Here is a 12,170-nt window from a genome sequence, read left to right as displayed (position 1 = left end):
TTAAATCACAAGATCTCGGTGCCCAATTTTGATTATATTTTCGAGAAATAACATTACCAGGAAACTTTTCTTGCAAAATTGGGATTGCTTCGCTGCTTGTGTAGCACGTAGTGCCGTCTTGTTGAAAATAAACATCTTCCACATCAATATCTTCCAATTCCGGCCATAAAAATCATTAAACATAGCTTGGTAGCTCAATTCAATCAGTGTAACATGTTGCACCAGCCTGTAGGATAATTTGAATACATGTTAGTCTCCATTTTTTAGATCTTTACGACACTTCATATTACGGAAAAGTTGATGTATGACCTGTGTAGACTTTTCACGAGATAAAAACACGAATTTATATTCGTTCATTCAAAAGAATGCTCGCTGGAAAGAAATTTAGCGTCAATGAAGAAGTAATCGCCGAAACTGAGGCCTATTTTGAAGCGAAAGACAAATCGTACTACAAAAATGTTATCGAAAAGTTGGAAGATCGCTATAATCGCTGTATCGCCCTCGAAGGCAACTATGTTATAATAATAATAATAAAGTTTATTCGAGAATTTCAACAAATAAAATAATGTTGAATAACAAAATCGAATTTTGCCAAAAAAATGTGTGTCACTATGGTAGACCGAGGACTTTTCAATTGGCCTGTTATAAATTGAACCCAGTTGTAGTTTTATCGTTTGGGTACAGAAATTTACAACTGTACCCTTTGACATCATCGAATCAAATTAACCTCACCACCGTCTTAGTTCATTAATGCACTCCCACCACAGTGAAACTCGACGAGATATTGGATTAGAGCATTTGTTATACACCAACGATATGCAGATTAACTCCTTCCGACCTAAGTTCACTTCACAGATTTAATTTGACACAAGATGCCGTTTCACAAACAGGTGAATCTGCGTAAAATGAGAAGTATGGCAGAGCAGCAGTTTATCACTTGGTTCATTTCTCGAATTTTAAGCCTTACCACCCTGAGGCTAGGAATTGATGTGTTAAACCAACTTTTCGATACCATTTTTGTAGTATGTTTTGTCTTTCGCGTCAAAATATGCCTCAGTTTTGGGGGATTACTTCTTCATTTGAGCTAAATTTCTTTCCAGCGAGCAACCTTTTGAGGTCTGAGAACAGGAAAACGTCGCTGGGGGCCAGATCTGGCGAATACGGTGGATGCAGAAGCAATTCGAAGCCCATGCAATTTTGCAATTGTTTTCATTTATTTGTTACACGGCGCATTGTCTTGATCAAACAGCACCTTTTTTCATTCGAATGGGGCAGTTTTTTAACGATTTCATCCTTTAAACGATCCAATAACGCTATATAATAATCGCTGTTAATGGTCTGGCCCTTTTGGAGGTAATCAATGAATATTATACCTTGCGCATCTCAGAATACTGATGCCATAACCTTGTCAGCTGACTGTTGTGTTTTTCCTCGCTTTGGATTCGGTTCATCGTGTGCAGTCCACTCAGCTGACAGTCAATTGGACTCCGGAGTGAAATGATGGAGCCATGTTTCATCCATTGTCACATATTGACGCAAAAATCCAGGCTAATTGCACTGGAACAGCTTCAAACACTGCTCAGAATCATTAACACGTTGTTGCTTTTGATCGATTATGAGCTCGCGCGGCACCCATTTTGCACACAGCATTCTCATGTACAAATATTCGTAAATGATATGATGTACACGTTCACATTAAATCTTCACAATGTCTGCTATCTCGATCAACATCACTTTACGGTCATTCAAAATTATTTTGTGTTTTTTTTATTTTTTCGTCTGTGACAGTCTCTTTTGGGCGTCCACTGCTTTCGCCGTCTTCGGTGCTCATTTCACCACCTTTAAACTTAGCATACCCATCAATGATGGTTGATTTTCCGAAACTTTTCATCAAGCCAAGATTTTGCTTCAACTGTATATTTCCCTTCAAAAAGCAATATTTTATCAGCACACGAAATTCTTGTTCCATCTTTTTCTCAAATAACAAAAGTAGCTACACTCACAACGCAATATCTCACAAACTAATGGTCGAACTTCTGTCAAAATTTGACACGTATCGTTTGAAGGTTGGTACTAACTAAAAATCACATATATTTTATACTAGCACCGCCATCTGTACATCAAACAGTGGAAAAGTGTAGAATAATGTTTGACTCACCCCGTATCTAACAATAATTTTCATTGAAAACCAGTCTAAAATTATTACCTTATGGATAAGCAATATTTGATGCGCAAAAGTGTTTCAGTCAAGATGTTTTTCTACGAGAAATGTTACTTTAAAGAAATGCTATTTTCCAACTTCTACACCCTGTATCTCGAAAACTAGTCACAGGATTGAGTTGAATCTCTGGACTGTCTTGTTCAAGAGGTCATGTTCTACAGAATACGAAAAATTACCTGGTGGTTGATAAAAATTACAAAATTGCTTCTTATGGTTTTCTATCACATTGAAAGTAGTTTTCTTCCTTTATAAAAGATTCAGCTTCATACCAGAAAACCATCTAGAATTGCCCAGTTGCTTGTTGTATAGAAATTGATATTCTTGGAATCCTTCTCATCTACAACAAATGAAATAACTTCCATTTTATTGAAATAGTTACTGTTACATCCGGGAAGGTAGAAATGAACATATCTACACTCTGTATTCGAGATGGTACATACATACTCCCTATGTTCATGAGTAGTTACCAATTGAACTAATTCCTATAGGGCTGTGTATGTCCTAGATATGGTGAGGTGATTCCAGAACTTCCAGAATATTGTGTCTGGAATCCCAAATGGACCTAACTGAATCGCAGCTATTTCATCTGCACAATTTAGTGGTGAATTGCCATAACGGTAACTACGGTCCTAATCAACGTGTGGAAAATATTCAGGGTGTGCCAACAGAATAATAATTAACAATAACGTGAAGGGAAAGATAAGACGTTACCAATAGAGTTACAAGTTTGTGGCTCATTTTCTTTTGAATCCTTTGGCCGATTTAGGAAAGATTTTTTTTGAATTAAAGCTTGATTCCTCAAGAATATAACTTTTCGAATGGTGTCCTCAGTTACTTTGTTTTTTGTTAAAAAGGGTGTTTTTTTTAGAGCTATAGAAGTTTAAATTGCAATAAAACAACGATGAATAATCCGATTGACATAAATTTTATTTATCCGCAGGATAATCTTGTGGCATTACATTTTAAATATGATTTCTGGCATATGACCGCCACGGCTGGCTCGGATGTAGTCCAATCTGGACGTCCAATTTTCGATGACTTTTTCGAACATTTGTGGCCGTATATCGGCAATAACACGGCGAATGTTGTCTTCCAAATGGTCAAGGGTTTGTGGCTTATCCGCATAGACCAAGACTTCACATAGCCCCACAGAAAGTAGTCTAGCGGTGTTAAATCACAAGATCTTGGAGGCCAATTCACAGGTCCAAAACGTGAAATTGGCGGTTGCCAAACGTGTCTTTCAATAAATCGATTGTGGCACGAGCTGTGTGACATGTTGCGCCGTCCTTGTTAGAATCACAGCTCCTGGACATCATGGTTGTTCAATTCAGGAATGAAAAAGTTAGTAATCATGGCTCTATACCGATCATCATTGACTGTAACGTTCTGGCCATCATCGTTTTTGAAGAAGTACGGACCAATGATTCCACCAGCCCATAAAGCGCACCAAACAGTCAGTTTTTCTGGATGTAACGGTGTTTCGACATACACTTGAGGATTAGCTTCACTCGAAATGCGGCAGTTTTGTTTGTTGACTTAGCCATTCAATTAGAAGTGCGCTTCATCGCTAAACAAAATGAAATGGACGTAGTGCGCGATACGTATTCCGCACAGAACCATTATTTTCGAAATAAAATTGCACTATTTGCAAGCGTTGTTCAGGCGTGAGTCTATTCAAGATGAATAGCCAAACCAAACTGAGAATAAATCACTTGACAGCTGTTAAATCGGACGCCATCTTGAACAGTAATGCTAACTTAAAGTTATATACCTCGAAAAAAACAATCCTTTATAAATTTAGATATATTACAGCACTTCATATGGTACCCAAATATCCCCAAAATTGAATTCATAAAAAATAAAAACATGTATAAATGGAAACAGAACGTGAAGACTTTATAGATGCTACATCAAAGCAAATTTCAATGAAAATATCGCCAACAATCAATATCAGCATATCTCGTTCCCAATAGCCTTCAGGATAAATAATTTTTTTCATTAATCTGTGTATTCTGACGGATATAATTTGAAGTTTTCCCATTACAGTGACGATGTTCTTGGATCTCGAATATTATTGAAATTCATGCGCTTTCAAGCAAACTATATGAAATGAAGATTAGTGATTTTAAAAGGCACGTGGAAGAACTCGGCCTAAAAAAAAATAGAAAATTAAACGTATCAGTAATTTCATTTATTCCAGGAGGAAGCGCTGTACATAATGAATTGATTTAGTCGATAGTAATTGCCATAATTGGTGATAAGTTGATTATAACCTAACATCAGAGTTGCAGTGACGGGGGCTGGGAGCTTTTTCCAGCTGGTTCAAATCCGTATTTTTGTATTTTTCCAATGGAATTTTGATACTCGATTAACCAGCAAAATTGCATATCTAACGGGTGTTCTTTTTCGTGGTATATAACTTTAAGTTGGCAATACTGTTCAAGATGACGACCGATTTAACAGCTGTCAAGTGATTTATTATCAGTTTGGTTTGGCAATTCATCATGAATAGACTCACGCCTGAACAACGCTTGCAAAAAGTGCAATTCAATTTCGAAAATAATGGTTCTGTGCGGAATACGTATCGCGCACTACGTCCATTTTATTTTATTTAGCGATGAAACGCACTTCTGGTTGAATGGCTACGTCAACAAACAAAACTGCCGCATTTGGAGTGAAGCTAATCCTCAAGTGTATGTCGAAACACCGTTACATCCAGAACAAACTGACTGTTTGATGCGCTTTATGGGCTGGTTGAATCATTGGTCCGTACTTCTTCAAAAACGATGCTGGTCAGAACGTTACAGTCAATAGTGATCGGTATAGAGCCATGATTACTAACTTTTTCATTCCTGATTTGAACAACCATGATGTCCAGGAGCTGTGGTTCCAACAAGACGGCGCAACATGTCACACAGCTCGTGCCACAATCGATTTATTGAAAGACACGTTTGGTGACCGCCTAATTTCACGTTTTGGACCTGTGAATTGGCGTCCAAGATCTTGTGATTTAACACCGCTAGACTACTTTCTGTGGGACTATGTAGAGTCATTGGTCTATGCGGATAAGCCACAAACCCTTGACCATTTGGAAGACAACATTCGCCGTGTTATTGCCGATATACGGCCACAAATGTTGGAAAAAGTAATCGAAAATTGGACGTCCAGATTGGACTACATCCGAGCCAGCCGTGGCGGTCATATGCCAGAAATCATATTTAAAATGTAATGCCACAAGATTATCTTGCGGATGAATAAAATTCATGTCAATCGAATAATCCATCGTTGTTTTATTGCAATTTAAAATTCTATAGCTCTAAAAAAGACACCCTTTATTTCCTCAACCCAAAACGTCTGAATCACTCTCAAATATCTCGTTTTTTTCAGATTCACCAATGTACATTTCCGGTCTATTGGTATTGGTGCTAACACAGTACACCTGGGCTTACAATGACGACAACTACCCCTTCTCTGACAACTACGACCCCAATATAATACCCTTCGAGGACTACACAGACCAAGAGGACATCTTCGAACCGGCAGAAAAGCGTAGCGAAAACCTAGGCAGATACGAGCAAAGAAGATCTTCCAACGACCCTGATCCAAGGCCTACCAGAGGCGCAAAGATGCTTCGAAGTGACTATTTTGTCAGATTCGGCAGGAGCAAGCAGGATTTCTTAAGATTCGGCAGGGATCCACCCCACCAAAGGTTATCCAGAAGCCGGGACTACCTCAGGTTTGGAAGAAGCCTGCCCACTCCAGGTGAACATGAGAGATCCAAGAGGGAGGCCACCTTTGAACCAGACACCAAACGCAACAGCAACTTCTTGAGGTTCGGCAGAAACAGCAATTTCCTACGCTTTGGACGCACCAAAGAAGACCACTCCCAACACTTGGAGCTGACGCAGGAGGATCTGAAGCTACTGAGCCAGCTGCGCCGATTCTACGAGTCGCCGCTGTCGAGACTGTTCGCGCAGTTGGAGTTCCAGGGACAGCGGAGATGTGAGAGTGATGTGTAAAGTTCTTGTTTTTCATCACACGATTTGGAAAATTAAATGTTGAATAAATATTATTTTGGCTGGAATAATATCTATGTGATAATTTGTTTTTTGATCCTTCTGATATTTTGTAATTACATGTTAATAAAAATTGAAGATGTTTCATTGCATGCATACAATTTTCCTCATTTCAAGTCGATAGAAAGATTTCTGAGAGAAATTTGTATATTTTCTCAAGGCTGCTAAATTGGGGATATTCCTTAGGCTGAAACTTCTTCTGGACGTGAGCTACGCCAATGAAACCTCACTATGTTTTAGATCAGAACTAGATGTTCAAAAAATGTTTTATTTGAGGGGTCTGTGACGAATACTTTAGGAGATATAACGATTTTTGATGGAAATTCAATTTTTTCCATAACTTCGAGTTCGAATTTCTTCAAAACAAAAAAAATTTGATGGGATTTCTGTTTCTGTCAGAACTTAAAGACACACTTCGGTTTTTCGCAGTGCATCAGTTGAAGAGTATCTTCTTTCAGCCATAACTTCAGAACGCCTGAAACTATCGCTTTGCGACCTTCTGATTTTTATCATGCAAATTTGATGGAATTTCAGTTTCTGTTAATAAAATCCTATCATTACATTTGAAATTTCGGAGTGAAATGAACAAAACAATGAACTTCTGACTTAGCGCCCCCTATCGAAAGCAGAAAAAACAAATTTATCGTGAGTATATTCTGTCCTCAATCAACAAGATATTATCTCCTAAACGAGATCTAATTTGCTCAAAAATGTTGAGCCAAACAGGCATTTCAATCAGTTGGATTTCTCTCTTTCCCCTACCCTTATTTGATGTCGTAAAATCGAAAGTGGCAATTCAAAAAGATAGAGAATTTTCCATGGATTACAGTGATGATATTTTTTCTTCAACTTCATATGAAACATTTTCGAGTAAAATTCATTTTTCTACTCGACGATAGCTATTACGCCCCCTAGCGGTAGAGGTATGAACTTCAAAACAATTTCCAGTGTGTTTTCTTGTACACTTTAGTGGTAAAAAATTTTTACCGCAAGTCTCTACGATGAGTGGATCCTGAGATATAGCCGCTCACCTCGCTTATTTGCCCAACCTGTACATTACTTCAGAAATTATAGGTATAAATCTGAAATTTTCGAGAAAAAATTGATGATATTCCCGAGGCTTCTCCTGGACGTGAGCTACTCCCTTGAAACCTCAGAATGTTTTAGATCGTAACTTTGACGAATATTTCATCCTAATTCTAATCTATTTCTCGACGCTGTGAACTCTCTTTGAGTACCTACCCATTTCTTCAAATATGCTCAGTAGTTTGTGTGTAGAAGATTATCATCATAACTATTCCATGCATATTACACTTCATATCCCAACAAGGATTCATTTTATTACCAATAAGACAAAATATTCCTGGTTATTCACCAAGACTGAGATTCTGCAAAGAAAAATGTATATTTTCTTTTCAAAAAATCTACCTGACGTTGAAATCACCTTGAAACTTCACCCCCAGGTTATATTGTTAATGAATTGAATTAATATATTAATGCTTTTTAATCGATAATAATAATTGTCGATTTAACAAATTCACCAAACATTCACCCAATTCTTGAGAAAATCCAATTAGAGGTAAGAAAAGTAATAAAAGTCGAAAAGTTTCATAGTTCTCGAATCCTACAGCTCGTTCAAGAAGCTTTATTGGAACAATTAATAATCCTACAGATGTTTTAACCGATAAAGGGTATGTATCTGTCTGGTATTTCTACCACAGAAATAACACGTGGAAAAATTAAATTTTTTTCAACCAAAACAAATTAATAATTTTTATCTGCCGTAAAACAAGAACTTATTTTAATTTTCAAAGCCTCGACTTCACGTTCAAAACTTCACGTTCATTTAAACAGGAATATCCGAGGTTACTATGTAGTTATAATATAACGGATGTTTTTTTTTCGAGGTATACAACTTTAAGTTGGCATTACTGCTCAAGATGGCGACCGATTTAACAGCTGTTAAGTGATTTATTCTCACTTTGGTTTGGCAATTCTTCATGAATAGACTCACGCCTGAACAGCGCTTGCAAATAGTGCAATTTTATTTCGAAAATAATGGTTCTGTGCGGAATAAGTATCGCGCACTACGTCCATTTTATTGTGTTTAGCGATGAAGCGCACTTCTGGTTGAATGGCTACGTCAACAAACAAAACTGCCGCATTTGGAGTGAAGCTAATTCTCAAGTGTATGTCGAAACACCGTTACATCCAGAAAAACTGACTGTTTGGTGCGCTTTATGGGCTGGTGGAATCATTGGTCCGTACTTCTTCAAAAACGATGATGGCCAGAACGTTACAGTCAATGGTGATCGGTATAGAGCCATGATTACTAACTTTTTCATTCCTGAATTGAACAACCATGATGTCCAGGAGCTGTGGTTCTAACAAGACGGCGCAACATGTCACACAGCTCGTGCCTCAATCGATTTATTGAAAGACACATTTGGTGACCGCCTAATTTCACGTTTTGGACCTGTGAATTGGCCTCCAAGATCTTGTGATTTAACACCGCTAGACTACTTTCTGAGGGGCTATGTAAAGTCATTGGTCTCTGCGGATAAGTCACAAACCCTTGACCATTTGGAAGACAACATTCGCCGTGTTATTGCCGATATACGGCCACAAATATGGAAAAAGTAATCGAAAATTGGACGTCTAGATTGGACTAAATCCGAGCCAGCCGTGGCGGTCATATGTCAGAAAACATATTTAAAATGTAATGCCACAAGATCATCTTGCGGATAAATAAAATTCATGTCAATCGAATGATCCATCGTTGTTTTATTGCAATTTAAAGTTCTATAACTCTAAAAAAACACCCTTTACAAGTAGATTTGTTTTAACAACATCGTATCCCAAAGTGCAGGACCAAAAATCATACGCCTGAGAATCCTTTTCACGTCGCCGAATCTGTGAATGCTTATGCAGTAAAGTGAAGACAACGGTTTGGAGTTTATCACTTGGAAAAAATGGAATTTCCTGTTTCAGGATCTGGCAGAAGTCGCTAGTCGGGAAGAAAAGGGGAATCTTATTTATGACTTGTCGTTGTGGCTACAAATTAATCTGGAGATTTACATTCCTTCCAGAAATATATTTATTCCTCGAGATGGCAATAAGAACAGCGCATCGAAAATTCGCTGGGAACGATTTGATGGAAATCGATTTCAGAATAGAATGGAATGGATGAATTGGATTGGTTCGTTTTTTTTTCTCTAGAGTTTTTCATTCAATTAGTTGTAATTTGAATATTCCTTTATTTTTGTTTTGAAATAAGTTTTAATTGTTTTTAACAGTTGTAGTATTCCTGCAGCAATTTCTCAATTTGTTTACTGTATCTGTCTGAAATTCCTTTATCTCCATAATAGTGAGTAAGCCCTGATACTTTTCTATCGCGCAAAGAAAATTAACTCACATTAACTGAATAATGTTGACAATGAGTTCTTCTTAAATTTCTCATAGTAAAGGGTGTTTTTTTAGAGCTATAGAACTTTAAATTGCAAGAAAACAACGATGGACTATTCGATTGACATGAATTTCATTTATCCGCAAGATAATCTTGTGGCATTACATTTTAAATATGATTTCTGGCATATGACCGCCACGGCTGGCTCGGATGTAGTCCAATCTGGACGTCCAATTTTCGATGACTTTTTCCAACATTTGTGGCCGTATATCGGCAATAACACGGCGAATGTTGTCTTCCATATGGTCAAGGGTTTGTGGCTTATCCGCATAGACCAATGACTTTACATAGCCCCACAGAAAATAATCTAGCGGTGTTAAACCACAAGATCTTGGAGGCCAATTCACAGGTCCAAAACGTGAAATTAGGCGGTCACCAAACGTGTCTTTCAATAAATCGATTGTGGCACGAGCTGTGTGACATGTTGCGCCGTCTTGTTGGAACCACAGCTCCTGGACATCATGGTTGTTCAATTCAGGAATGAAAAAGTTAGTAATCATGGCTCTATACCGATCACCATTGACTGTAACGTTCTGGCCATCATCGTTTTTGAAGAAGTACGGACCAATGATTCCACCAGCCCATAAAGCGCACCAAAAAGTCAGTTTTCTGGATGTAACGGTGTTTCGACATACACTTGAGAATTTGCTTCACTCCAAATGCGGCAGTTTTGTTTGTTGACGTAGCCATTCAACCAGAAGTGCGCTTCATCGCTAAACAAAATAAAATGTACGTAGTGCGCGATACGTATTCCGCACAGAACCATTATTTTCGGAATGAAATTGAACTATTTGCAAGCGTTGTTCAGGCGTGAGTCTATTCATGATGAATTACCAAACCAAACTGAATAAATCACTTGACAGCTGTTAAATCGGTCGCCATCTTGAACAGTAATGCCAACTTAAAGTTATATACCTCGAAAAAAAACACCCGTTATTTACAAATGATTTTAATAAAACAATTCAACAATTTGATTTCGAAGGTTGTTGAATCGTGTATATTTCCATGATTGAATGGCATAACCTACTGAACACGAATGACATAAGAAATGTCAAGAAATAATCGACCGAGTCGCCAATATAACCATTTTCAATTGCATCATTCCTATTAGACGTTTATGGAAAACTAATCCCAATTTTGTGCTGAAAATTTGCATGTTGGGGAATTTGTACTCCATAAACGTCTAATAGGCCATCCCGGTGAATCACCCTGTATATAAAATAATAACTCGAATGTTTATTTCCAATTTAAGAAACTCCTGTCCTGTAAGTACTCTTACGAATTTTTTGTTTAGGGCTTCTTCTCGGAAAGTCTTATAAGAATTCGTGAAGATTTTGTTCAAAGTCTATATTCAATTATTGAGTAAATGTCTCACCTATTTCGATGAATGAATGAAATCACATCAACATCAACATTGTCATTTCACATTATCTAGCTTTCATAATCTGCCTGGCTTCTCGCTATCCCAACAAGTCAAATCACAGTTTTTCCAAACAATCATAAACAATTTACACTGTACAAATAATATTTTATATATTATTCTTCAATCTTGAACAATACTCAGATTTAGAGCCACAGAATACTACATCTAGCTGTAATATAAGGAACATTTTGGAGCATCAAAATACGCGACCATAGATAGGTAGGTATTCATAGAACCATAATATTTGAATCAGATATCAGTTTGACGTTTAGAGCATTAATGAAGTCATCAAGTTTCCTTTGAAACTTACAATTCAGAAAGTTATCGTATTCTCTTACGTAGAAATTAATAGAGATGATTACACCGCAATTCTGAATGTTTATTTCTATTCATCCAGTACAAATATCGATTGTTACAGCCATCCAGAATCTGTAAAGTAGGTAAGTTCCGTATATTCAACGTTGGTTCTAGATTGTAATTCCGAAACCAATGTGTTTATATCGGAAAATACTGTAAGTACTTTTTCGAATTTTTTGTTTAGGGCTTCTTTTCGGAAAGTCTTATAAGAATTCGTGAAGATTTTGTTCAAAGTCTATATTCAATAATTGAGTAAATGTCTCACCTTTTTCGATGAATGAATGGAACCACATTTTTACATGTAACATTGTCATTCCACATCATCTAACTTTAATAATCTGCCTGGCTTCTCGCTATCTCATTCATTGAACAAGTCAAATCATAGTTTTTCAAAACAATCATAAACAATTAACACTGTACAAATAATATTTCATATCATATTCTTCAATCTTGAACAATACTCAGATTTAGAACCACAGAATGATACATCTTGCTGTAATATAAGGAACATTTAGGATACCACATCAAAATTGGCGACCATAGATAGGTAGGTACTAGGTATTCATAGAACCATATTATTCGAATCAGATATCAGTTTGACGTTTAGAGCATTAATGCAGTCATCAA

At 37.1% G+C, this 12,170-nt stretch overlaps 2 protein-coding genes across 2 annotated transcripts in view; both read left to right on the top strand.

Moving 5' to 3' along the window:
• LOC123683830 (FMRFamide-related peptides type HF-4) overlaps positions 1–6,370 on the top strand; it is a 29,232-nt gene extending 22,862 nt beyond the window's left edge. The window contains exon 2 of the mRNA XM_045622761.1: positions 5,609–6,370. Within this exon, the coding sequence (XP_045478717.1) occupies positions 5,609–6,240 (632 nt within the window). The 3' untranslated portion in view covers positions 6,241–6,370. The remainder of the gene's footprint in view (positions 1–5,608) is intronic.
• A 5,186-nt stretch (positions 6,371–11,556) lies between these two features.
• The window catches only part of LOC123683828 (transient-receptor-potential-like protein), a 44,078-nt gene continuing 43,464 nt past the window's right edge, over positions 11,557–12,170 (top strand). The window contains exon 1 of the mRNA XM_045622758.1: positions 11,557–11,626. The gene's annotated coding sequence lies outside the window, so the exon portion shown is untranslated. The remainder of the gene's footprint in view (positions 11,627–12,170) is intronic.

This window comes from Harmonia axyridis, chromosome 7, assembly GCF_914767665.1.
Source record: "Harmonia axyridis chromosome 7, icHarAxyr1.1, whole genome shotgun sequence".
NCBI classification, from domain to species: domain Eukaryota; kingdom Metazoa; phylum Arthropoda; class Insecta; order Coleoptera; family Coccinellidae; genus Harmonia; species Harmonia axyridis.
This window is presented reverse-complemented; position numbering and strand designations above follow the sequence as displayed.